This window comes from Nannobrachium achirus, assembly GCF_963921795.1.
Source record: "Nannobrachium achirus genome assembly, chromosome: 1".
NCBI lineage: Eukaryota > Metazoa > Chordata > Actinopteri > Myctophiformes > Myctophidae > Nannobrachium > Nannobrachium achirus.
This window is the reverse complement of record NC_137810.1, coordinates 61,558,876-61,585,058: the sequence shown is the minus strand read 5'-3', so window position 1 is coordinate 61,585,058 and position 26,183 is coordinate 61,558,876. Positions and strand designations below refer to the sequence as shown.

Genomic DNA, 26,183 nt, shown 5'->3' with positions numbered 1-26,183 from the left:
CAACCTATTTGTGGTCTTTCATTTTATAAAAATAAAAGCGTTGTCTTAGTTTTGACCTTGACTAAGGCCTTGCTGTGCCACCATGTAAATAAACATAGATTGAGGATGGCTGGCACCAAGAAATGAAGTGCCACGTTTCATTTCTTGATAGGCAGTGTGCATATCAACATTTAGAATGATTATGACACCACATAATGTCATATTTCCAATTGAAAACTGCATGAGTGAACTCTCACTTCTGCCAGTGTGCCAATGTTGGTACCTGTGCCTAATGTTGCCTAGGCTACTGCAGTGGAAGATGGCTTTTTTTTTTACCTGCATGGCTGGACGGATACGGCCCTTGGTCAGCCGGGACAACTCCACTCCCCTCTGCGTCCTCTGTAATCACAAATAATTTCCCATTTAGGAAGAAAGTATATACAGAATGTAAACTACATCAGTGTGTGTCTGTAAAAATCATGCACATCAAATCAACTTACTATTTAGGCATTTAGCTGTCATCTGAGTGACTGAATTCAGTTATCCTACAATGCATCTACTGATAGTAAAGAGGTATAGACTAAAGTTATATAAGCATTGCATAAACAGAAATGTGTATCTCACTACTGGGTCTGCAACCTATTTGTGGTCTTTCATTTTATAAAAATAAAAGCGTTGTCTTAGTTTTGACCTTGACTAAGGCCTTGCTGTGCCACCATGTAAATAAACATAGATTGAGGATGGCTGGCAACAAGAAATGAAGTGCCACGTTTCATTTCTTGATAGGCAGTGTGCATATCAACATTTAGAATGATTATGACACCACATAATGTCATATTTCCAATTGAAAACTGCATGATGTAAACTACATGAGTGGACTACTGCAATGCAAGATGGTTTTTGTATTTACTGTATGTACGTACCTGCATGCCTGGACTGAGCTTCCCCTCCCTGCTGAGTCAGGAAAATCTCATCATCCTCTGTAATCACATAAGGGGACAAAGGGAAAATAAATTAGGAAAATATATATTCAACCCAGGCATCATACTCAGGCATGCATGCATCTGTGTGGTCCATGACTTTGATGTAAATTATACATACATTTGAACAACAGAAATGTGATTTATCTAGTGCAATGCAAGATGGCTTCTGTTATTTGTATCTATATACCTGAAGAAGACTCAAGTCTTGCCCGGCGAGGCTCCTCTCCTCTCTCCTCCTCCTCCTCGTCGGACGAAGAATCTGAAAATGTTTAGTTTGGCAGCAGGAACGTGCAGAGAATGTTAGATTTCAAAAAGGGCCTTTTGGTGTAAATATCACAATTAGACCTCACACAGCGAAAATAGAAGACCTCCAAGCTCAAAATAGCTGACCTCCAAGCTCACAACGTGTCGCTGCGTGACGCGTTGTGAGCTTGGAGGTCTGCTATTTTGTTCGGTGTGTGATACCACACTGAACTAAACATAATCAAGTCAATACTTGAGATGTGCCGTAATGGCATGGATTTCTACACAGAGAGGGCAATTCTTTCAACATAAAATACATAAAATAATACATTCAAGTTCAGGAGAGTTTGGACAAGGCAATTCTCTTGAATGCTGCCTTCATGTATGGCATGGAAAGAGGGGTGTAAAGTAGCATTCTCATTTCTTTCACCATAGTGAAAACTGCATTCATGGTCTGGAGAGAGGGCACTTGTTTTTTTTTTTACATACAGCGTTGTGAGCTTGGAGGTCTGCTATTTTTGGTGTGTGATACAACACTGAACTAAGCATAATCAAGTCAATATTTGAGATGTGCCGTAATGGCATGGATTGCACAGAGAGGGCAATTATTTCAACATAAAATAATACATTCAAGTTCAGGAGAGTTTGGACAAGGCAATTATCTTGAATGCTGCCTTCATGTATGGCATGGGACATTTACATTTATTTCACCATAGTGAAAACTGCATTCATGGTCTGGAGGGCGCTTTTTTTACATACAGATAGTCAGCTACAGCCCCTTTGATGTCTATGTGTGCACATGCCTGTTGTGCAGTGTTTTTATTTCTTGTTTTATGAATTGAATATAGGACACATATGGAAACAAGTCAGCATAGATGTTGAGTTTCCTTTTATAGGAAGTTTGTTTGACTGCATTTCTGCAGCAGCATCATCATCATTTATCTGTGCCAGGAAAAAAAAACTGTACGTTTTGTGCATGTTGGCACAAAAAAATAAAGAAAAGATGAATGATGAACACAAAATCCTACTTAGGATCCAAGTGACTGATATGTTATAAAATACATTTGATTGTATAGGCAGCAAAGACATTTTCTGTGCTTCCTTGACTTTTATTTGACTGTTTGCATTTACCCCTGCCTGGGTACAGCAGGGGTATGCAGCTGCCATACCTTGGCTAGTAATGGCTACAGGGGGAAATAATAGAAATGTACTTTTCATCGTGCCTGTTGCTAAGGTATGGCAACATGACTGGTGTCTTCGCGCACACTGCTGCCCATTTCACGTAAGCGGTTGCTGCCGAAAGTCGAGGGGACGAAGATGGCGCCTGATCTTCGTCCCCCCGACTTTCGGCGCCATCTTCGTCCCCTCGACTTTCGGCAGCAACCGCTTGAAACGTGAAATTACATTGTGTTTTATCAGTGGCGTCACATATTCACACATCCTTTTTTAGAAAGTTGGTTTGACTGCAGCACCATAATCATTTATCTGTGCCAGGGGGAAAAAATACGTTTTGTGCATGTTGGCACCAGAAAAAAGTAATTTCACGTTTCAATTCTTACCGATGTCGCCCACACAACGAGCCTGCTTCGCTCCGGCTGTGGGGTTCCACTCCGAGTCTCCAGCGCCATAAGCGCTATCTTCATCGGTATCATCACCATCATCATCGGGGTTTAGGGGGCAATAACGTCCTGGTAAGCTTGCCGTCCTGCCACTACGGCGCGCTACGTGCCCGGTAAGCAGGCCTGGCTCCGGTTCTACCTCCTCGTCAGTCATGTCATCAGCTAGGTGTCTATTCAATACTTGGAGGAGTGTGGGCTGTCCCTTGCTAGGCTGGGGACCCCCGCGACGTTTCTTGGGGACAGGTGGCATGGCCCCAAACTAAACTGACTAGACTACTACTCTCTCTTTCTCCCTCCCTCCTCCTCGCCCTCAAAACAGAACACACAGAACAAAACGGACACCACGTAACGTACAGTTACACTAAACAGACAACTTTTTTTTTTTTTTTCAGACAACAGACAGACAAAAGAACAGACAACGTACAGTACACAAAACAGACAAATGAACACAGGACAGACGAAAAAAACACAATATCTCTCCCTCTCCTCTCCTTCACCAACACACCACCACCAGCTAACACGCTAACACGCTAACACACGCTAACACACACACACACACACACACACACACACACACACACAAACACACACACACACACACACACACACACACAGTCAAATTATCACCTCGCACTCCAAACACGCTCACGTTATCTCTCTCTCTCCTCTCTCTCTCGAACAGTCACCAGTCAATCAATCACAAAAACACTCTCTCAAACACGCTAACACACACACACACACACACACACACACACACACTCCCAGTCAAATTCTCACCTCACACTCCAAACACGCTCACGTTATCTCTCTCTCTCCTCTCTCTCTCAAACAGTCACCAGTCAATCACAAAAACACTCTCTCTCTCTCTCTCAATCAATATTTCAAATCTATCACTAGCTCTCAATATACTCTCTCTGTCTGTCTCTCAAAGCCAACCTACTCCCAACAACCAGGTTGTGGGCGGAGAGCAGTATTTATAGGGCCAGGTGGTGTGATTTTTGTTTACATGAAGTGACCTATAGAACACAGCCAAGTGTGTTGTTTACCTTACTGATCCTATAGAAAAGACCCAACACTTGTTGTTTAGTTTATTTGACCTAGAGATGACACGCAGGAACATAATAATTTGGATCACGTGGTTTAGTGTTCACAGTATGTATAAGCACATGGACCCTCACTCATAGGTTGCACAGGAGCGCCATCTGGTGGATTCCAGTGGAAAGCTTATCTCGTTCATGGACGAGTTAGATAATGTTGGCTCAGGAGCATTGTTTTTCTTAACTCGTCCCTGAACGAGTTTGGCTCGTTAAGTGTTAAAGGACAACTTTGTTTTTTTACAACAAGGTTTCATATTTTAGATTGTAATTAGGGAAAAGAAAAAGTGAGTGTTAAAATGTTTTCATTTGCTTCGTTCTTTTGTTTTATCGCGTTTACCGTGCTAAAATGTGGGGCATGCGTACGCATGGGGGCATGTGTACAAGTGGCTAAATATGTATTTTTAGACACAATAAGTCAGCAGTTTCTTTATTGCTATTTACAGTAACACTTCTAGCCCCCATAAGTCACATCCAACCATGAAAGTTTGCATTGTATCATAGGAATGGGCTTATTCTGTGTAAAATGACATATTTAGCCACTTGTACGCATGCCCCCAACCACTGAAATACGAATCTCTAAAACAATAGCAAGAAGTAAACAAAATAATTTTAACACTCATCTTTTATATTATTTAATTACAATCTAAAATATGAACCATTGTTGTAAAAAACTAAAGTTGTCCTTTAAGTGAAAAGGACCTTTTCTTTGACGATGGCTGGCCAGATGGCTGACATAGAAACATAGGGTTTTTCAAAAAATCTTAGAAGGATTCAAAAGACACTTATAGAATCGGGTCAAAATTCTAATTTTCACGATTTTTCAAAAATAGCAGATCTACGAGCTCGCAGCGCGGCACTCGCCACGCTGTGAGCTTGTATATCTGCTATTTTTCAATAGTTAAAGCATAAAATAATGATACAAAATAATGTGTAGTGTGTACCCGTTCTAAATGGGTTAAATACTCTGGAAATGTTACAATGTAATGACCCCTTTTCTAAACTTGATAGACAGCCCCCTCCCTGACTCATTCAAGCAAAGTATTCCAGACTTTGTGCACTTTGTACGGGCACATTGAGTGCTTCATGAAACCCGATAGACGGGAAGGTTGTTGTCATAGGACAACACAGGAACTGTCACAGGAATGGAGTAATCAATGGCTAGACCCTCCAGAAAAACGTGGGCAAAAATCCTTGATTTTGCAATGAAATACGCAAGATTTTTTGTTATATCAGGTGATTCAGGTCGCAATTCATGAACCACAATATTTGTCTTGCCATTAACGACAATAATGCTGTAATAATTTGCATACCGTACTTATTTGATATACAAGCACAGGAGTTGATATTTGTTTTTTCCTTTCTTGTCTTTCAGGGCACCAATGCCTCTGCTCTGGAGAAAGACATTGGTCCGGAGCAGTTCCCAATCAATGAACACTACTTCGGATTGGTCAACGTAAGTGCCACTGAAAGAGTGCCATGATTCTCATCCATTATAACAGTGGTTCTCAACCTTTTCTGGCTGCGACCCCCAAAATAATCATATCTTGACTGTGTGTTAACTAACTAACAGTTAGGCCAATGTTTAATTTGTCATTTTAGAGGTATTACAAAGTCCTTACATTGTCACTTTAGAAATGTGCGGATAGCCTATATACACTTACAGTTCATGTTGGTTTGTTTACTGTTGAGTGAGAAAACAATGTTGCACATTTAAGTTAATCATCTGGGGACCCCCCAAAGTCATTTGGGGACATGACCCTGGGGGTCCTCCTGACCCACAGGTTGAGAACCACTGTATTATAACCGAGATCATGGTCCAGAGCATTCTCAACCTGTGGGTCGGGACCCAAATTATTTGAGGGGGTCCCCAGATGATTAACATTGTTTTCTCACTCAGCTGTAAACAAACCAACATAAAGGCAAATATAAAAGTAAAATTGTGACAATTTAAGGACCTTTTAATACCTCTAAAATGACAAATTAAACATTGGCCTAATGGACAAATATTAGAGGCAAAAATTGTGAAAATAGACAAATCTACATGCTCATAGATCTACATTGTGAGCATGTAGATCTGTTATTTTCACAATTGAACTGTGTTATATATACAAAATATAATGCCTCAACTCTTAGTGCTCGTCAGGGTGGTGGGGGGGGGGGGTCCCCAGTTAAAACATGATTACTTTGGGGGTCGCGGCCTGAAAAGTTTGAGAACCACGGGTCCAGAGCGCCACAGGCTCTTGTTTCAAAACAAACTGCCAGCACAGAGTGTGAGTCACGTCCCCGACGGCTGGCACTAGCGAAGCAAACAGCTTGTGGTGGTGGGTGGGGGTGGTGGTGTTGATGATGTTGTTGTGGATGTTTGCCAGTAAACCCTCTTGAATCAGAATCTGCCCCCTCAAGTCTCTGATGAACAGGGGTGTCGCTCCAAACTCTGGGCCCTGGGTACTTTAAACTATTGAAAAATAGCAGATATACAAGCTCACAGCGTGGCACCGAGTGCCGCGCTGCGAGCTTGTAGATCTGCTATTTTTGAAAAGTCCTGACATTTGTGCAAGTCTTTGAATATTTCAAATCCTTCCAAGGTTTTTTTGAAAAACCTAATGTTTCTATGTCAGTGGTGCTCAAACGTTTTCATGTCAAGGACCACCAAAATGATATGTATTTGGTCACGGACCCCCATCTCAAAATATTTAGTTCCAGGGACCCCCCGGAAGCAACATTTGAGTTACAAATGTTCGCTTAAAAAATACATAATATTCAAAGATTTGCACACATTTTCACGACTTTTCAAAAATAGCGGATCTACAAGCTCGATGCGAGCTTGTAGATCTGCTATTTTTCAATAGCTATAATGAAGGCCCCTTCCACCTTGGGCCCTAGTAACTCAGTCCCACTTTTCCCCCTCTTGTGACGCCCCTGTTGATGATGTTGTGGGTGTTTGACGGTAACTCTCTCGAATCGGAAGGAGGTGTTTCTGCCCCTCCTCAAGTCTCTGATGAAGCCGCCTTCCCGGCACCTGCCAGATGGACTGAGCACAAAGTATGGATGAGTTAGAGATAAGGATCATATTCACTTGTTTACCTGACGGATGGAAGTTTTTGCCTTCAGGCTGCTGGCCACAAACCTATGGAGGAAGTCCTTTTCATTTGTTAACTTTAGCCAGTACTAGGCTTTTGGAGAACAGAGATTCTCAACATGTTCAGGCCACGACCCCCAAAATAATCATATATATATATTTTTTTTTTAATTTTTATCCCACGATTTTGCAACCCCTTTTTCACCCAGTGCCAATTGCCTATGTAATCCTGGGCTCTGCTCTCCCTCTGCCACGCCTGGGGAGACAACGGACTGACCTCATGCTTCCTTCAATGCATGAGTAGTCCAAGTTGTTTCTTTTCACCTGACAGGGGGGATTTCCCCGGGATGGACGTAGTGCGTGGAAGGAACACGTTATTCCAACCAGTTCCTTTCCCCTCCATCAGGCGCCCCGGCTGGCCAGGGGGAGGCATTATTGAGACCAGGATTACTGCATGTTTTTGTGAGGGTATCAACCCTAGGAGACACGGGGAGAACATGCAAACTCCACACAGAAAGGCCCTATCGCCGACCCCACCTAGGGTGTGGGGTGCTGATGACGCGGAGGGAGAAACACGCTAAAATAATCATATTTTAAGTTTTTAAAATATGCGCCCCACCCTACGAGCACTAAGAGTTGAGGCATTACATTTTGTATAACACAGTTTTATTGTGAAAATAGCAGATCTACATGCGTTTTCACAATCTTCTGCCTCTAATATTTGACAATTTGGCCAATGTTTAATTTGTCATTTCAGAGGTGAAAAGTCCTTAAATTGTCACTTTAGATATGTGCAGATACCCTCTTTACACTTAAAGTTGTTGGTTTATTTACTGTTGAGTGAGAAAACAATGTTACACATTAAGTTAATCATCTGGGGACCCCCCCAAAATAAATTGGGGACCCTCCTGGGGGTCCCGACCCACAGGTTGAGAACCACTGGTCTAGAACACTGTTGTATTCTGTTTCACTAACGGGAAGATGTCAAACCCCTCCTCTGTTTTTGGTTTGTGTCATCTCTTCCCAACCCCCCACCCACACGCACACACAGTTTGGGAACACGTGCTACTGCAACTCGGTGCTGCAGGCCCTCTACTTCTGCCGGCCGTTCCGGGAGAATGTGCTGGCCTACAAGGCCCAGCAGAAGAAGAAGGAGAACCTGCTCACCTGCCTGGCCGACCTCTTCCACAGCATCGCCACGCAGAAGAAGAAGGTGGGCGTCATCCCGCCCAAGAAGTTCATCTCGCGGCTACGCAAGGAGAATGGTGAGTTAGTGTGCGGTAGGGCATTCAACAAATATTCGAATATTCGAGTCACTATTCGACCTTGTTCACCGAAGTCGAATATTCGCTTATTCTTTTATTGTTTTCTCTTTAAAAAATATATAGTTTATAAAGCTTGGCAGATAGGAAGTCATAAGAATGACTTGTCAATGCCCCTGGTGGATGAATTTGTTAATGCTCTATACCAGGGGTTCTCAAACCTTTTTAGGCTGTGACCCCCAAAATAAACATATTTGAACTGGGGACTCCCACCCTGACAAGCACTTGGAATTGTAGGTATTACATTTAATGTGACTCAGTTGCGCAGATAAATATTGTGAAAATAGCAGATCTACATGCTCATGTAGATCATCTATTTTCACAATGTTCACCTCTTGCTTACTTAATATTTGACAGTTTGGCCTGTCCTGTCGAATATTCGAATACTTTGAGGTCAAATAATTTGAATACTAAAAATCACTATTCGTGAATGCCCTAGTGTGCGGGAGTAGGGCTGTCACAATCGCAATTATTTGACATAATCGCAATTCTTTTTTTATAATCGGCATAATCGTTTCCATGTTGAAAAATGTTTATATATATTTTTTAAACTAAAAAAATAGTGGAAATGGCCAATCTACAAGCTCACTGTGAGCTTGTAGCTTTCCACTATCAATGTTCTTTTTGTGGGCTCGCTGAAAGCGAGAACACTTCATTATTTATCTATCAAGTTCTCCTAAAAAACTACGTAATCTATCAGTCAAATTCTCCTCAAAAATTACGTAATCTATCAGTCAAATTCTCCTCAAAAATGACGTAATCTATTACAAAGGCAGTTTATCAGTCAGTACAAAGGTAGGGCCCTTAGCCAATGAGGATCAGCGTTCTTGGTTGACATCACTTTAGCCAATGAGGTAGCAGCGATTAAGCGTTTAAGTATAAAGTTGTCAAATATGTCAGTCATTTCTTTGTATATTTAGGTTGTTTCATATCTGCCATGTGCAACTTCAAAGCCTAAAAGTCAAACAGAAATGTAATTGTCAACGACAAAAACACAATTAAATCGTTAATCGCAATTATTTGAGTGACAATTAATCGTCATGTAAAATGTCATAATCATGCCAGCCCTATGCACGAGTGGTTGCCTGATTTGTACTTCTAGGGATGGGACTATAAGCGATATTATCGTTTATCGTGATAAAAAAACACTCACGATAATCGTATTGCAGATATTTCATTTATCGTGATATCGTCCTCTGTCATGCACTGGGATCAATTCACCTTTTTATTTGCCGAGCTGCATATCCGGTACCACTTAAACCCTCTATAATATAGTAAAAGGTACGTATAATATACGTACTTGATACAGTCTTTTTTTCACTCTCTATCAAATGTCTTGTTATCTACAAGCTCACAACACGTATGCGTTGTGAGCTTGTAGATCGGCTATATTTTGGCAAATAATGGATAATAATGGACGTCGAGGATATAGATTATCGTGATAATATCGTAAATCGTCATTTCTTTGGTCACAATAATCGTGATATGACATTTTCATATCGTCCCATCCCTAGTTGTGAGGTTGTAGATTGGATATTTTCGGCCTGCGCCTCCTACTGGGTCGGCACTATAGGTGGTGCCGACTCGGCACCACCTGGGGAACATAAGAAAATCTGCAAAGTAAATCGTTACCAAGAAATGTCTTCACCAATGTGTTTCTAAAGGTGTGTAATAATATGTACTAAAAGGCTAAAAATTCAACTCCCGGGGGAAACCTCATAAAAAATTATTCGTGTTTGTGTCCCATTAACTTTACTATACAGGAAAAAAATACAAAAAATAAATATAATACAAAAAATAAATATGCTGTAAGTAGCATGTGATGGGTCAAACTAGTGGTTTTTCATGATGCTGAATCCATTGCAAACATTTGTTTTGCATGAAAAACATTCCGTGGGCTACAAAGTGATGATTCATCACTAAACCATCGTTTTGTGGGTCCGTTTTTAGTCCAAGGAATATTTTTCATGCAAAACAAATGTTTGTAATGGATTTAGCATCATGACAAACCACTAGTTTGACCCATCACATGCTACTTACAGCATATTTATTTTTTGTATTTTTTTCCTGTATAGTAAATTAATGGGACACAAACACAAAGAGGTTTCCCCCGGGAGTTGAATTTCAACCTTTTAGTACATATTATTACACACCTTTAGAAACACATTGGTGAAGACATTTCTTGGTAACGATTTACTTCGCAGATTGGTCAAATATCTTATAAAATCCCCTTACTACTAACCGAGAGCAACGTTGGATCCAAGGGCAAGCAGGAGGAGTCGATGACGGTTTAAATAGAAAGGTTCTTTCCACGTGAAGCTGTGTGTGTGCGCTTTGTTCCACGGTGCAGATAGCTGAGCTGCGCTGCACCGGTAGCGGGCCAGGTGAACGGTGTGAGGTGAAGGTCAGGTGTGTGTTGGTGGTAAGGTCGTCCGGAGCGGAGAAGTGGAATAGAGGCAGATTGTTCTCCGCTGTCCGACTGGGAGGAAGCTCTTTATGTGGACGAACAATGACCATCTCTGTTCAGACTGGACCCCGGTCAGCTGCTCTCTCTCTCTCTCCCCCTTCCCCCCTTTTTTCAACTCTCACTTTTCACCCATATTTCTGGAACAGGAGTGCGATCAGAACTCCGTATTATCATCCGAGGCCGAAGATTTGAAGTGCAATCGGCATCTCTCTTGAGTGTTAGTCAAATTACATTGAAAACCCACGGTCGCGCAGACGCTTCACTTTGTGCCGCTGCTAGCTTGTACGCCTGATATTCTTTTATCTTCTTTTATTTTATTTTATTTTTTATTTTTTATCTTGTAAGTGTGAGCTACTGATTTTAGAGGGCATTTGTAGATTCGGCCTCAGCAGGTCTTAACACATTGGATGCCACCATAGATTGCGCTTTATTTTGAAGAGCCCCGGAAGCCCCGATCGTGTCCCATGTTGTGGGAAATCACGGTCTAAACATGGCCGCCCGTATGTTTACATTCAGACACAAGTCCTAACCGCAGCTTACCGTCGCGTTACCATGTCGCCGTGGAGAAAAGCGGTTTGCGGCGTTCGAAGCGTTTTTTGGAAGTAGATTCCGAGATAAAGCCGTTTCTTTGCATCAGCAATGAATATGAGCCAATGGAGATTAGACGCCTCCTGATGCTGGCGGCTGAGTTCCTTCATGGGATATGTAGTGTTTTCGCGCACCAGCGGCCACAGCAGCGCCTGTTTACCTGGTTACCATGGTAACCCTATATCAGATTGGCGGCGGTAGTGTTAATGGGTTTTTAAACAGGAGTGTGATCGGACCTCTGTATCATCAGCCCGGTGGCCAACGATTGCGATCGCAGCCTAATGCCTCGTGCACGCTACAGCTTTAAAGTTAAACGTTTAGCTTGGTAATTCAGTTATCTCTATGTAATCCAGCTTCCATGCTTGAAAAAAAGCTTGGAAATGAAAAGCTTACTTTTTTTCACTAGTCCTCAATTTTATAGCACACACACACACACACACGCACACACACACACACACACACACACACAGAGGCACAGCGGCGATGACGGTGACTGTCTGGTGACACAGGCAGCGGTAACGACCAAAACGGCTTGTTAGGTTATTTAACAGCTTGTTTTAAATGTTCTATTGTTATTTTTTAGCCAGAAAAAACTCATGTGGTAACTTATTTCCCACCTAGAGATGCTATTTTAGATTCTAGGTTTCCGAATGCGCTCCTGTTTTGTCTCGTTGAAAGCAGGCTGACCCAGGCATAGAGTTTGAGTGACAGGTACCTTGGACAAGCTCATTTGCATAAAAATAAAGCTGCATGGTTTTTACCAAGCTGCATGGTTCTTTAGCTTACTTATTTTTATAACTTTATAGCTGTAGTGTGCACACAGCTTAACTCTGCGTTCGATCCCCCCAGACCTGTTCGACAACTACATGCAACAGGACGCCCACGAGTTCCTCAACTACCTGCTGAACACGGTGGCGGACATCCTGCAGGAGGAGAAGAAGCAGGAGAAGCAGAACGGACGCCTCAAGAACAACGGCGGCGGCCCGCTCGCCGCCGCCGAGACGGAGGCGGAGAACAAGGGCACGACGACGGAGCCCACCTGGGTGCACGACATCTTCCAAGGCACGCTGACCAACGAGACGCGCTGCCTCAACTGTGAGACGGTGAGCGGGGAGCGCTGGGGAGTCGCAGTGAACCCGTTTAGGCCTTGACGCAAATCTGGGTCGCTTTAGACATTTGAACCACTTCAGCCATTGTTTTATGCTTAGTTTAACCCATTTAGGGCCTAGAATTATTGAATGCTTTAACTATTGAAAAATAGCAGATATACAAGCTCACAGCGCGGCACCGAGTGCCGCACTGCGAGCTTGTAGATCTGCTATTTTTGAAAAAGTTGTGAAAATTTTAGCAAATCTTTATGGATAATAGTTTTAGCGATTTTAATTACCTTGATTTCAGTGGTTGGGGGCTTGCGTGCAAGTGGCTAAATATGTTTTAGACTAAATATATTTTTAGACACAATATGCCGGCGATTTATTTACAGTAACACTACTAGCCCCCATAAGTCACATCTGACCATGAAAGATTGTGTTGCATCTAGGAAATGGGCTTATTGTGTCTAAAAAGACATATTTAGCCACTTGCACGCATGCCCCCAACCACTGAAATCAAGTCATTAATCGCTAAAACGATAGAAAGTAGTACATGAAAACATTTTAACACTCATCTTTCTTTTCTCTAATTACAATCTAAAAAATGAACCCTTAAAACCCTGTAAAAAAACAAAGTTGTCCTGCTATTTTTGGAAAAATTGTGAACATTTGTGCAAGTCTTTGAATATTTTTGACCCGATTCTATAAATGTCTTCCTAATCCTTCTTCTAAATCAGTGGTTCTCAAACTCTTTCGTGTCAATAGACCCCCAAAATTACATGTGTTTTGCCGCGGACCACCGATCTCAAAATATGTTGATCCAGGGACCCCCCCAGAAGCCAATATTTGAGTTAAAAATATATTTTAAAAAGATATATTCAAAGATTAGCAAAAAATAAATAAATGACAATGTCACAAAAAGCAGATCTTTCCCTCGCGGGATCAATAAATGTCTCTCATTCTTTCCTTTTCAACAGGTGAGCAGCAAAGATGAGGATTTTCTAGACCTGTCCGTGGACGTGGAGCAGAACACATCAATTACACACTGTCTCAGGTAGGCCATGACCCAGTAGCTTGAAATGGCTTGTAGATCTGCCGTTTATACAGTAAGTGTGCGACGTCGCAGCACAATGAAGTACGACTCTTCTAGCTAGAGATGGGCCGATTGCAAAATTCTTGGCCGATACCGATCCTCCGGTTTTATGAAGGTCTGACCTGCCAAAACCGATTTTTCTTATACCGATTTCTTTAGCTAAGAACTAGAAAATAGGGCTGCTCCAATACCCTTTTTTTCAGGCCAAGTAGGCCTACAAGACATATTTCAATTTGAGTACCAATAAGCTAGAAGAACACTAATGCCAAATCAATCACAATAGTACAATATCCAAAATCACAGAAAATATCCAGTCTAATATGACCGTCTGGACTAGGCAGGAGGAAAGCAGGTGACGCATGCTTTTTTTCCCGTTCTTTTTGGAGACGACATTGACACAGGATTATGGAATATATCCTTACATTGCAAAGGTAATCAGCACCATCTGTATTCTGTAGGCTGCCACTAAGTAGAATGGCTGCTTCTTGCTAATGTTTACTTTGGTCACAGGACCAGAGCATCATGCTGTGCAGTGCCATAGACACAATCGGCATAAAACCGGTATTTATGTCAGTCACTGCCGGTCACCGATGTGGCCGGTTTGATATCATACCTGCCGATTTTTGATATTGGCCGATTCCGATGTCCATCCCTTCTTCTAGCCCACTGTTTCATTCTCAACGTCTGTTCTGGGAACAGGAGGAGCTCAAACGGACCCTTGTTGGTCTGTAACCCTTGAGAGTTTACAAATGGAACCATTTGGTTCCAAACTAGACCAGTGGTTCTCAACCTTTTCAGGCCGCAACTCCCAAAATAATCATATTTTAACTGGGGACCCCCCACACTGACGAGTACTAAGAGTTGAGGAATTACATTTTGTATAACACGGTTCTATTACAATTACAATTTCTGCCTCTAAGAACTTTTTAATACCTCTAAAATGACAAGTTAAACTTGGCCAAATTGTCAAATATTAAATTGTCACTTAACAAAAGTGCAGACACCCTCTATACACTTTAACTTTATGTTGGTTTGTTTACTGTTGAGTGAGAAAACAATGTTGCACATTAAGTTAATCATCTGGGGACCCCCCAAAATAATTTGGGGACCCCCCTGGGGGTCCCGACTCACAGGTTGAGAACCACTGAACTAGGCTAAAATGTTAGGGAGGGACTAGTGGAGAAGAGATCGAGTCATTTTGTCTAAAAGACAAGCCATTTTATGTTTGGCTGCGCTCTGAAAATAGAAGACCTACAATCTCACAATGTGTTGTGCCTGCAACGTGTTGTGAGCTTGAAGATCTGCTATTTTCAGCATGCAACCAAGTGTAAAAACAGCCATTATTTGTGATATTGATATTTTAGTTGATTAAAACAAAACCTTTTGAAATGACTTAAAATGGGACTAAAACAAAATTAAAATGTATTCAATAGCATATGACTAAACAGTAATTGAAATTTGGATTCGTACATTTGCTTCCATTTGTACACTCTCAGAGTTAAACACTGAGGAGTTTACTGTGTAGATTGAGGTAAAAAAAAACAACTAAAATAAATCATCAAATTGAGGTCTGTGGCCTAATGTTTATTGTGTATCGTCACTGTCTGGCCAAAACCTCTTAATTCCATTTTTGAGGTTTTGGCATAAATCAGGGCTATTTGAAACCCTTTATCTGAGTGTTGGTTAAAATAATATTGAACAATGGAAAGTAATAAAAAGTGCTTGGGACAAAACCTAACTCCACACTTTCTGCCAAACCAGCTAACTCCACCCGATTTCATAAATATGTGCTATTGAACACCCTTTACGTCTGTGTGTTGGTTAAAATAATATTGAACCAAATAAAAGTAGTAAAAAGCCCTTTGGTCAAAACCTCCTAACTCCACCTCATTTTCACTAATTTTCCTGAAAATGAACATTTTGGAGTTGGGAGGTTTTGGCCCGACAGCAGAGATATCAAACAAGGGGGTTGAAATGAAAAAAGGTTGTGAATCACTGCTCCATCCTAACCGAGGCTTTGCTCTCCACAGGGACTTCAGCAACACAGAGACCTTGTGCAGCGAATACAAATACTACTGTGAAACGTGCTGCAGCAAGCAGGAGGCACAGAAGCGGTCAGTCACACACCCACTACCATACCCAGTCACACTTTGGAATAGTTTAAGCCATTTAGGTCTAGAATTGGTCTAGAAAATGCTTTAACTATTGAAAAATAGCAGATATACAAGCTCACAGCGCGGCACCGAGTGCCGCGCTGCAAGCTTCTAAAAGTCGTGAAAATGTGTGCAAATCTTTGAATATATGTATTTTTAAAGCGAACATTTGTAACTCAAATATTTGCTTCTGGGGGGGTCTCTGATACGAAATATTTTGAGACGGGGGGTCGGCGGCCAAAGACATACAATTCTAGGGGTCCTTGACATGAAAGAGTTTGAGAACCACTGACGTAGAAACGTGTGTTTTTCAAAAAAAAAACATAGAAGGATTTAGAAGACCCTCAAAATCGCTAGTTAAAGCATAAAACAATAATATGCAATAATGCGTACCCGGTCTGAATGGTTTAATTCATTGTCTTGCAGTGAGTTCAAAAGGCTTGCCACGGGTTGTGTGGGCGGAGGGGTAAAGTTCTAAGCTAAAATGTCGGCACAAATACAGTAATACAAAGGTGTGTTGCTGTGTGCGTATATGTTGTGGGCGGTGGGATACGCTGAGGACACTGTAAGCTTGTGCTGCTATTTGTCTGCATGGTGCAGGATAGTTGTATAGGTGTCTACTAGTCCGCATTACAAGTGTTGTGTTACAAGTGTTTAAACTGCTCAGCCAAATGAGGTTTTGGCATACAAGTGATATCACCCTAATTGTATATCTGTTCTTCGGAAAATGTAGTTACTGCACTTTGGCTTTGTAGGGAGTATTGTATACTGTTGTTCTGTATTGACGGTTCTTAATATTGTTTATACAAGCACACAACGCCTCGCACCGCGTTTTCACTCCTGTTGTGCGACAGCCTTGTATGATGAAGCAGGGCTTTACTTTGCGAAGAAACGTACACATTTGAAACTTGGCGATACAAGGTTTCTCCCCGACAGTGACGATATTTACAACCCCATATTATGTTGGTGTGCCCATGGGTTCTTGGGACATGAAAAGTGTGCCCATGCAGAAAAAAAAGGTTGAGAAGCACTGTCTTATCTATCTCTGTAGAATGCGCGTGAAGAAGCTGCCGATGATCCTGGCGCTGCACCTGAAGAGGTTCAAGTACATGGAGCAGCTGCACCGCTACACCAAGCTGTCCTACCGCGTGGTCTTCCCCCTGGAGCTGCGTCTGTTCAACACGTCCGCAGACGCCGTCAACCTGGACCGCATGTACGACCTGGTGGCCGTGGTGGTGCACTGTGGAAGGTGGGTTGTTACTCCTTTTTCTTTTAGTTTTTTTTTTGGGCTGGGATGCGATTACAAATTTTAATCTAATTAGTTACAGGCTCTGTGATTAATTAATCGCAATTAACCACATTTTAATCGCACATCGATATTTGACCTGAGAAGCTTTATTTCTTTCAAGTAAAACACATTTTGTTGTAAGAGTGAATCAACGAGTGAGTATTTTAAATCTAAATTTCGCATCCACTGGGCCAACCAAAGCGCTCTGATCGGCTACTTCTCCCTTTGCATTTGTTGTCTCTTCTTGGTTGGTGCATCGCTATGATCGGTATGCCCGAAACTGTAGGTTCTGTGGTGCAAAAACTAAGTGTGATTAAAATGTGTTAATTTTTTTTAATCGCATTAATTTTCTTAAAATATTTTTAAAAACATTCTTGTGAGCAACGTTTAGTTCTAAATGTTGCTGTGTGTGTGTTTACATGGCTGACATATTGGATACAGCACAAGATTCACGCTGTGCAGCTGGACTGCAGCAGGTGTTCTGAGCCTTTGATTAGGCAGCGGTCTGTTATCAAGCGGAGTGGTCTGTTATCCAGAAATAACAGACCGCTGATTTCAGCAACTGACCAGTCAGAATCAAGCATTCAAACAAGCCGGGTAATAATCGCAGTTATTTGAGTGGCGACTAATCGCCATGTAAAAATGTCATCATGGTGACAGCCCTATTGGAGCCCCAGCGTTCCCATGTGGTCCCCCGGATCAACGTGATTTGCATCCAGCGGTCCCACTAGGGGACATTATTACATCACCGCTTCTGCTGCTGCTGCAGTACGTGATGATGTAACACAATGGATTCTTTGCGGCAGAGCACGTCTCTCCACCTTCGGCAACCGCATATTACCGCATATTATTATTTTATGCTTTAACTATTGAAAAATAGCAGATATACAAGCTCACAGCGCGGCACCGAGTGCCGCGCTGCGAGCTTGTAGATCTGCTATTTTTTGAAAATTTGAATTTTGACCCGATTCTATAAGTGTCTTTTGAATCCTTCTAATGTTTCTATGTCAGCAATCTGGCCAGCCGTCGTCAAAGAAAAGGCCCTTTTCACTTAACTGGAGCTCAGTTAGTCTGTTCTTGAGAGACTACTATGTCAGTGGTTCTCATGTTTTTTCATGTGAAAGACCCCCAAAATGATATGTATTTGGCCACGGACCCCCATCTCAAAATATTTAGTTCCAGGGACGCCCCAGAAGCAAAATTTGAGTTACAAATGTTCGCTTAAAAAATACATATATTTAAAGATTTGCACACAGTTTTCACGACTTTTCAAAAATAGCAGATCTACAAGCTCGCAGCGCGGCACTCGGTGCCGCGCTGTGAGCTTGTATATCTGCTATTTTTCCACTGGTTAAAGCATTCAATAATTCTAGGCCTAAATGGGTTAATTCTTTTGCAGATGAAAATAAAAAGGAAAAGTTACATTTGTCTGCATTTTTTTTGAATATACGACATGAAGGATGCTATGCAATATGGATTTAACAAAAGCATTACAAACAAAAAGCAAACAGAACATAGACAAAAACAATCATTTTTGAAAGATTATTCAAACATCTTTGCAACTAAAAATCTTTGCTTCTGGGGGTCCCTGGAACCAACATGTTTTGAGATCGGGGGTCCGTGGCCGAATACATGTCATTTTGGGGGTCCTTGACCACCAACATTATGACCACTCAAGTTGCAAGTAGCAACATGAGTTGCTCATAAAACTCTTTTGCTATTTCTTTTTTTAATTCAAATCCTGAAAAGTACCAGTTGTGGACCCCCAGCAGAGAGGAATGATATGATATGATATAGTACTTTATTGTCAGTTCACACTGAAATTTGTCTTACGACACAGCAGTCATGTATTCATACGTGACACGCTGAGTCGCGGTGCAGCCCCTGTACCAGCGGCTTGTCCAAACAGAGCAAGAGCCTTGTGAGAGTAGGGATGGGACGATACGCAATATTATCGTTTATCGTGATAAACACTCACGATAATCGTATCGTGGAGATTTTATTTAGCGCGATACCGTCCTACGTCATGCACTGGGATCAATTCACCTTTTATTTGCCGAGCTGCATATCCGGTACCACTTAAACCCTCTATAATTGGTAAAAGGTACTTATAATATACATACTCGATACATCTTTTTTTTCACTCTCTATCAAATGTCTTCGCCAAAAAATAGCCGATCTACAAGCTCACAACGCGTCACGTTGTGACACGTTGTGAGCTTGTAGATCGGCTATTTTTGGGCAAATGTTCTGCCCCAGGATAATGGATCTTGATTATCGTGATAATATCGTAAATCGCGATTTCTTTTGTCACAATAATCGTGATATGACATCCTGTACGAGGGTCATCATTACGTAATACGTAACACAGCACAGCACACGCTACACTGACTGCACCATATTTAATGGATCTCCAACCCTGCGCCGATGCTGCACCAGCCACAGTTGACTGGTCATTATTGATCGTCATACATTAGTGCATTGGTTTCTCAAAGTGGGCTCAAGGGGGTCCTTCTGGGGCAGGGGTGTCCAAACATTTTTCAAAGGGGGCCACCACCAGTGTTGATTTCGTCGACTAAAACTATGACGAAAAGTGTTTGTCGACTGGGGTTTTTTCACTGACGAAAACTAAATAAAAACTAAGCTGTGATGGCTAAAACTAAGACTAAATATATTGACAATTTCGTCAACAAAATAAAAACTAGACTAAAAGGTTAGGGAGGGACTACATTTTATGTTTGGTTGCTCTCAGGTGTTGCATGCTGAAAATAGCAGATCTACAAGCTCACATCAGTCATTACGATGCCATCAAGGCGTGCCAAAATACATTTTATTTTACTAAATCAACTGTAGATTTAGTCAACTAAAATTAGACTAAAACTAAAACTTTTCAGTTGACTAAATTATGACTAAAACAAAACTAAATGTCATTGTATTCAAAAGACTATGACTAAAACTAAATCAAAATTTGCTGTCAAAAACAACACTGGGGGCCACATTAGAAAATATTATAACACCCAAGGGCCGACTATCTCCTGACAAAATGTACTTTCGGTTGGACCATATAACAAAGTCACATACATATGCATCGCAATTACAATATTTACTGTATCATCATCAATATTTCATATCAATGGTCTTTTGTCAGGTGTCTCTGAACAAAACACAAATAACTCACATTACCAAATGTAACCAGATGTTCAAGGTAAGAAGTACAACAAAATAACTATACAATATTCTTGTTTGACAGTGCTGGCGGGCCGTTTATAAACATTTGTCATCGGGCTGCATTTATTTGGGGGTCCCCAGCTAAAATGTGTTAAGACAGGGGTCTTCAACAGGGTGTACAGGACCCCTAGGGGGTCCTCAGAGTTACTACAGGGGGTCCTTCAAATCTTTGTGTGATAGAAACCTTTTTTCTCCTTTTTTATATTAACCACTTGAAAAATAGCCGATCTACAAGCTCACAACGCCTCGCGCTGCAAGGCGTTGTGCGCTTGTAGATTGGCTATTTTCGGCAAAGAGCCTTGGTCTAGAGGGGAAAAAGAGCAGACTAAGTACAGAGTGAAAGGTCAAGTTTATTAAGTATTGACAGTTCAAGTGGTTAAATATCTGAAAACACAAATTGAAATGGAATTCAAAATACTTTGACGATTATGCTGTCAAACGATTAAACTATATGGAATCTATGAACAGGTTGTGGGGGGTCCCTGCTTCATCTCTCTCTCAACTAAGGGGTCCTTGGCCTGAAAACGTTGAAGACCCCTGGTGTAGATGTTAATTGTCAGGTCAAAGAGTGACTTGTGTCTCGTGTTCCCTCAGCGGACCCAACCGGGGACATTACATCACCATCGTGAAGAGTCACGGCTTCTGGCTGCTGTTTGACGATGACATTGTAGAGGTGTGTCTCTCTCTCCGTCTGTCTGTCTCTCTGTCTGCCTGCCTGTCTGTCTGTCTGTCTGTCTGTCTGTCTGTCTGTCTGTCTGTCTGTCTGTCCGTCTGTAGGGGTGGGCGATATGGTGATAATATCGTTGAGACGATACAATGTCTCCACGATATTCCTTTTCAGAGATATTGTATATATCGTGATACAATGAGGGAGACTTATAAAAAATCCTGTTTAATTGTTAATACAGAGATTCATTGCAGAATCCATTTAAACCTGCATTTTGGTCTAAATCAGTAGTTTTACAATGGCAAGGCCTCCCCTTAACGGGTCCATTTGATTTCATTTGTATACTGTCAGTTACATACTTGTAAAGGCTCTTTTCCACCGGCAGCGATAACGATGACGATAACGATTTAAAAAAGTGGATTTTGAATTGAAGTGGATCGGCAGCATCCACCCAACACCGATAAAGACAACGATAGCCGACAACTACATCGTTAGGATCAACAACGATGTGGCTAAGATCACAGTGATATGGAACTGGGTCTCTGACAAACAGCTTGAGGTGCGCTCTGCGCCGAGCGGCTGTTAATTGGCGCCTCTTCACATTGATGTCCGATAACTTTATCGGACATCAATGTAAAGGCATAATTATCGCTGTGATATTTTATGGCTATCGTCATCGTTATCGCTCCCGGTGGAAAAGGGCCTTTAGGGTCAATTTAGACCTCCCATCCCTGGACCCCACTTTGAGGACCATTGGTCTAAATGGTCTGTTACTCCTTTTTCTTTTAGTTTATGTTACCTTACCTACGTGTTTGTACTGTTGAAATAACTTGAAAAATGACCATAAAAACCAACATGAAAAAGAATCGTGATATTGTATTTTTCCATATCGCCCACCCCTATCCGTGTGTTCGTCTCTCTTTGTTGCTCTCTCTCTCTCTCTCTCTCTCTCTCTCTCTCTCTGTCTGTCTGTCTGTCTGTCTGTCTGTCTGTCTGTCTGTCTGTCTGTCTGTCTGTCTGTCTGTCTGTCTGTCTGTCTGTCTGTCTGTCTGTCTGTCTGTCTGTCTGTCTGTCTGTCTGTCTCTGTCTGTCTGTCTGTCTGTCTGTCTATCTGTCTGTCTGTCTCTCTCTCTGTCCGTCTCTCTCTGTGTCACTCCCTCTGTGTCTCCGTCTGTCTCTCCCCTCCGTGGCGAATGCCCCTGTCGTTGTCTCGTCAGTAGAAGCCCTGTGTTACTACAGCAGCTGGTTTCATATTGGGCACGTAAACGCCTCACCGTCTTCTCTTCTTGTCCTCCCGTTTTGCAGAAGATCGACGCCCAGGCCATCGAGGAGTTCTACGGCCTGACGTCGGACATCTCCAAGAACTCTGAGTCTGGATACATCCTCTTCTACCAGTCCAGGGAGTGACCTCTTTCTATCCTACATCCACCACCACCACCTCCACCCACAACTCTTCGCCCGCTGCCACAGAGACTACGTGCCAATAACAAAGCCTGCCTCCCGGGCGTAACATGCACTTCATCCCCCCTCTCTTCCCTTCTTTCCTTCCTCCCTGTGCTCGGCATGCCGGGAAGACCATGAACGCACTCCTCTTGAAACCCCCCCCCCCCGACCCCCTTCTTCAATCACCTGCATTATGACTGCACTTTAGAATAAGCAAAAGCAACAAGCACTCTCTCTCTCTCTCTCAGCAACAACGGAGACAAGGAGCCCACCAGGGGTCGCTCGCTCTACCTGGGGGCCACCGCGAGCCACGCTGGGGGCTGAGGGAACTTGGCTGCTGTCAGTCGTCATCTCTTAACCCGTTCAGAACGGGTACACATTATTGTGTATCGTTATTTTATGCTTTAACTGTTGAAAAATAGCAGATATACAAGCTCACAGCGCGGCACCGAGTGCCGCGCTGCGAGCTTGTAGATCTGCTATTTTTAGAAAAAATCTTGAAGATTCAAATTTTGACCCCGATTCTATAAGTGTCTTTTTTTAATCCTTCCAAGGTTTTTTTTTTTTTTTTAACCTATGTTTCTATGTCAGCGATCTGGCCATCGTCAAAGAAAAGGTCCTTTTCACTTCAACTGGAGCTCAGTTAGTCTGTTCTTGAGAGACTACTATGTCAGTGGTTCTCATGTGAAAGACCCCCAAAATGATATGTATTTGGCCACAGACCCCCCATCTCAAAATATTTAGTTCCAGGGACCACCCAGAAGCAACATTTGAGTTACAAACGTTTGCTTTAAAAAATACATATATTCAAAGATTTGCACACATTTTCACGACTTTTTCAAAAAGCAGAGCTTGTATATCTGCTATTTTTCAATAGCTAAAGCATTCAATAATTCTTTAATACCTGGTTTTATATTCGGTGCATCGCGCATCAATGTCGGGTGCCGAAAAAAAAGAATTGACGATTTGCAAGCTCGGAAACACGCTTTGCTGCGAGCCGTTCTGAACTTGTAGATCTGTTGTTTTAGGTGTGCCACTCTGGCGTTCAACTGGGTGTGAATCAGGCTTCGTGTACATTGTTAAGGTCTCACTTCCACACCTGTCACCCATCCTCTCGTTAGGGCTATCCCTGTGTCTTGTCGGGTCCGTCAACCCCCGTCCCGTGTCCCGCCGGTGAACCCCACGCGCCGGGAAAAGAAAGGTTTGGCGCGTCTTGCCATTTCTGCGTCCTTTGTTTATTTTCCTCTCTTCCCCCCCCCCCCCCCGTTTTCAACCCGGGTCTCGTTTTGCTGATTTGGAACTACGACGACGGCTGTTCCGGTGAGCGCGCCTCGAGTGGGGAAAACAGTCGGAAGACCCGCAGAGAAGGACTTTGTTACGTTGTCGTCTCGTCCTCTCAAATAGGGCGCTCAAGTCCCTCGTCCTCCTCGCGGTCTCTGTTGGGTGGAAACCTCATAATGTCCAAGGGTGTCGCTTTTCAGGATTCAAATTCAAAAACGTTAAAGTAGCCGATGTACAAGCACAATACGTGTCGCTTTGTGCCGCGTTTTGAGCTTGTGGATCTTCGAATTTAGGTGCTTTTGTATGACCTTGTAATGTGATCAAGTAGGTTGCAAATTTAAGAAAATATCAAATAAAACTCAAAAACTTTGAATATGAAGATAGGAGGTTTCTGCCCGACACAGCAACGTGCTATTTCTTTCCAAGCGTACGCTCTGTCTGTACACTGTAAAAGCCTGGGTGTTCATTTGACTCTGAGAGTGGACACAATGGAACCAATCCAATTCCATCCAGGTGTGACGCTAACATGCAGAGTTCGTCCCCTCTCATTCATAATGCCACCATTTACAAACACATTGAACTGAAATGGACTCTTTGGTTCCACTTGTTCACAGAGTTACATTTGGTTACGTTTGTACACGCGCAGAGCTAAATTAAAGGTTACACGTCTCCATTCCGACATGTCTCCTTTCCAACAATATCCCTATCCCTAACCCTAACCTCTATGGAAGTGTTGCCACTCCGACAATAAGAAGTCAATTTCGGAATAGAGACATGTCGGAATGGAGACATGTCCCCAAATGAACACTGAGGATTTGTGTGTGTGTGTGTGTGTGTGTGTGTGTGTGTGTGTGTGTGTGTGTGTGTGTGTGTGTGTGTGTGTGTGTGTGTGTGTGTGTGTGTGTGTGTGTGTGTGTGTGTGTGTGTGTGTGTGTGTGTGTGTGTGTGTGTGTGTGTGTGTGTGTGTGTACCCAGCAGTCCTGCGCCAGCTGCGTCCCCTGACCAAATGTGGTCAAAGCTCTATTTATTTATCTTATTTATTAAAGTTTTGGTATTTGTAATGTTGACTGCTGGTTACCGCTGGTAATGAAGGTGTGTGTGAGAGAGTGAGTCTTCATTTTGTGGATCCATTTGTGCGTGCGCAGCAAAATCCGCGACGTTTCAACCGAATCTTTGGGCGTACGGAATACTATATGCCCAATGACGTCATCGTTTCCTTTTGTCCACATTTGGAGGACAGTTCACCTTCTTTGTTAGCCTTCTGGTTGGTCCCCGACTGACCAACCAGCAGGCTCTATCTGCCTTGTCCCGCCCCGGTTCTGTCTTTTTTTATGTTGAATTTGCTAAAACATAATTTGTGCAGAAATAAAAACATTTAAAAACATGCTGAGTCACTATACTGCCAGTGAGCAGCTCCATTTGACTGAAACCAAGTTTGAAATTAAAATGGAACACACAGAATAACAATACGAAGCAACTGAATTAAAATGGTAGTGGATGGAGTGTCCCACCGAGACACAGCAACCAATGGGTGTGAAGAGGGACGGGACAACGGGCGGGACTTGACAAAGGTTGAATTACACAGAAGTTAAAGAGGTACTTTCCCCCCCACATCACAAGATCTGGCAACAGAACGATGGGATTTAGTTTCAAAATGAACAAACGTTCCCTTCAATTTAACCATGGGGGTGTAAAAAAACATAAGGGCCCATTCATACTCTCTGAGGTAAAATAACACACACGTTTTGACCTTCCTGACGGCCTACGCTTTTATTTGACAACAAAAAACAACTAGTGCAATAGAAGTTTTTTTAATTTTTGTCAGTGAGACAAGTATATGTGTCGCTGTGTTATAGTGTTTATGGTAGCTACTATATGCCAGTGGTTCTCAACCCTATTCAGGCTGTGACCCCCCCACCCCCCACCCCACCCTGACGAGCACTTTGAGTTGTAAGACTTGAGGCATTACATTTAGTTTAACACGGTTCTATTGTGAAAATAGCATGTAGATCTGCTATTTTCACAATTTCTGTAGAGATGTGCCGATTGATCGGTGAGTGATCGCGATCGGCCGGTATCGGCTTTGCCGATCTACAAGCTATTGTAGCTATCAGCTATTTTCACAATATTTATCTGTGGGACTGAATGTAACCTCAGCTTCAACTCCTACAAGTTGAATCGGATACTAAAGGACCTCAGCCTGCAATCTCCTAATGTGTATACTTAATATACTATGTCAATGTTTTGTAAGAAGAATCATTAAATATATAAATGCTGCTACCGTAACACAATAAATAGAAGAATTTATGGATTTGACGATCGATCGGGAATATCGCTATCGGTCCCAAAAATTGCAATCGGAGCATCTCTAAATTTCCGCCTCTAATATTTGACAATATGGACAATGTAAATTTTTTTTATTTTAGAGGTATCGAAGGGGTCTTAAAAGTCCTTCAATTGTCAGTTTAGAAATGTACAGATACCCTCTATACACTTAAACTTTATGTCGGTTTGTTTACTGTTGAGTGAGAAAACAATGTTTCACATTAAGCTAATCCTCTG

At 42.3% G+C, this 26,183-nt stretch overlaps 1 protein-coding gene across 1 annotated transcript in view; it reads left to right on the top strand.

Moving 5' to 3' along the window:
* Positions 1–22,495, top strand: part of usp46 (ubiquitin specific peptidase 46) — a 37,580-nt gene extending 15,085 nt beyond the window's left edge. Inside the window, exons 2-9 of the mRNA XM_080750019.1 lie at positions 5,294–5,374; positions 8,052–8,265; positions 12,227–12,480; positions 13,446–13,522; positions 15,592–15,675; positions 16,766–16,963; positions 20,825–20,903; positions 22,203–22,495. Coding sequence (XP_080606145.1) covers positions 5,294–5,374; positions 8,052–8,265; positions 12,227–12,480; positions 13,446–13,522; positions 15,592–15,675; positions 16,766–16,963; positions 20,825–20,903; positions 22,203–22,304 — 1,089 coding nt within the window. The 3' untranslated portion in view covers positions 22,305–22,495. The remainder of the gene's footprint in view (positions 1–5,293; positions 5,375–8,051; positions 8,266–12,226; positions 12,481–13,445; positions 13,523–15,591; positions 15,676–16,765; positions 16,964–20,824; positions 20,904–22,202) is intronic.
* Positions 22,496–26,183: the final 3,688 nt, after the last annotated feature.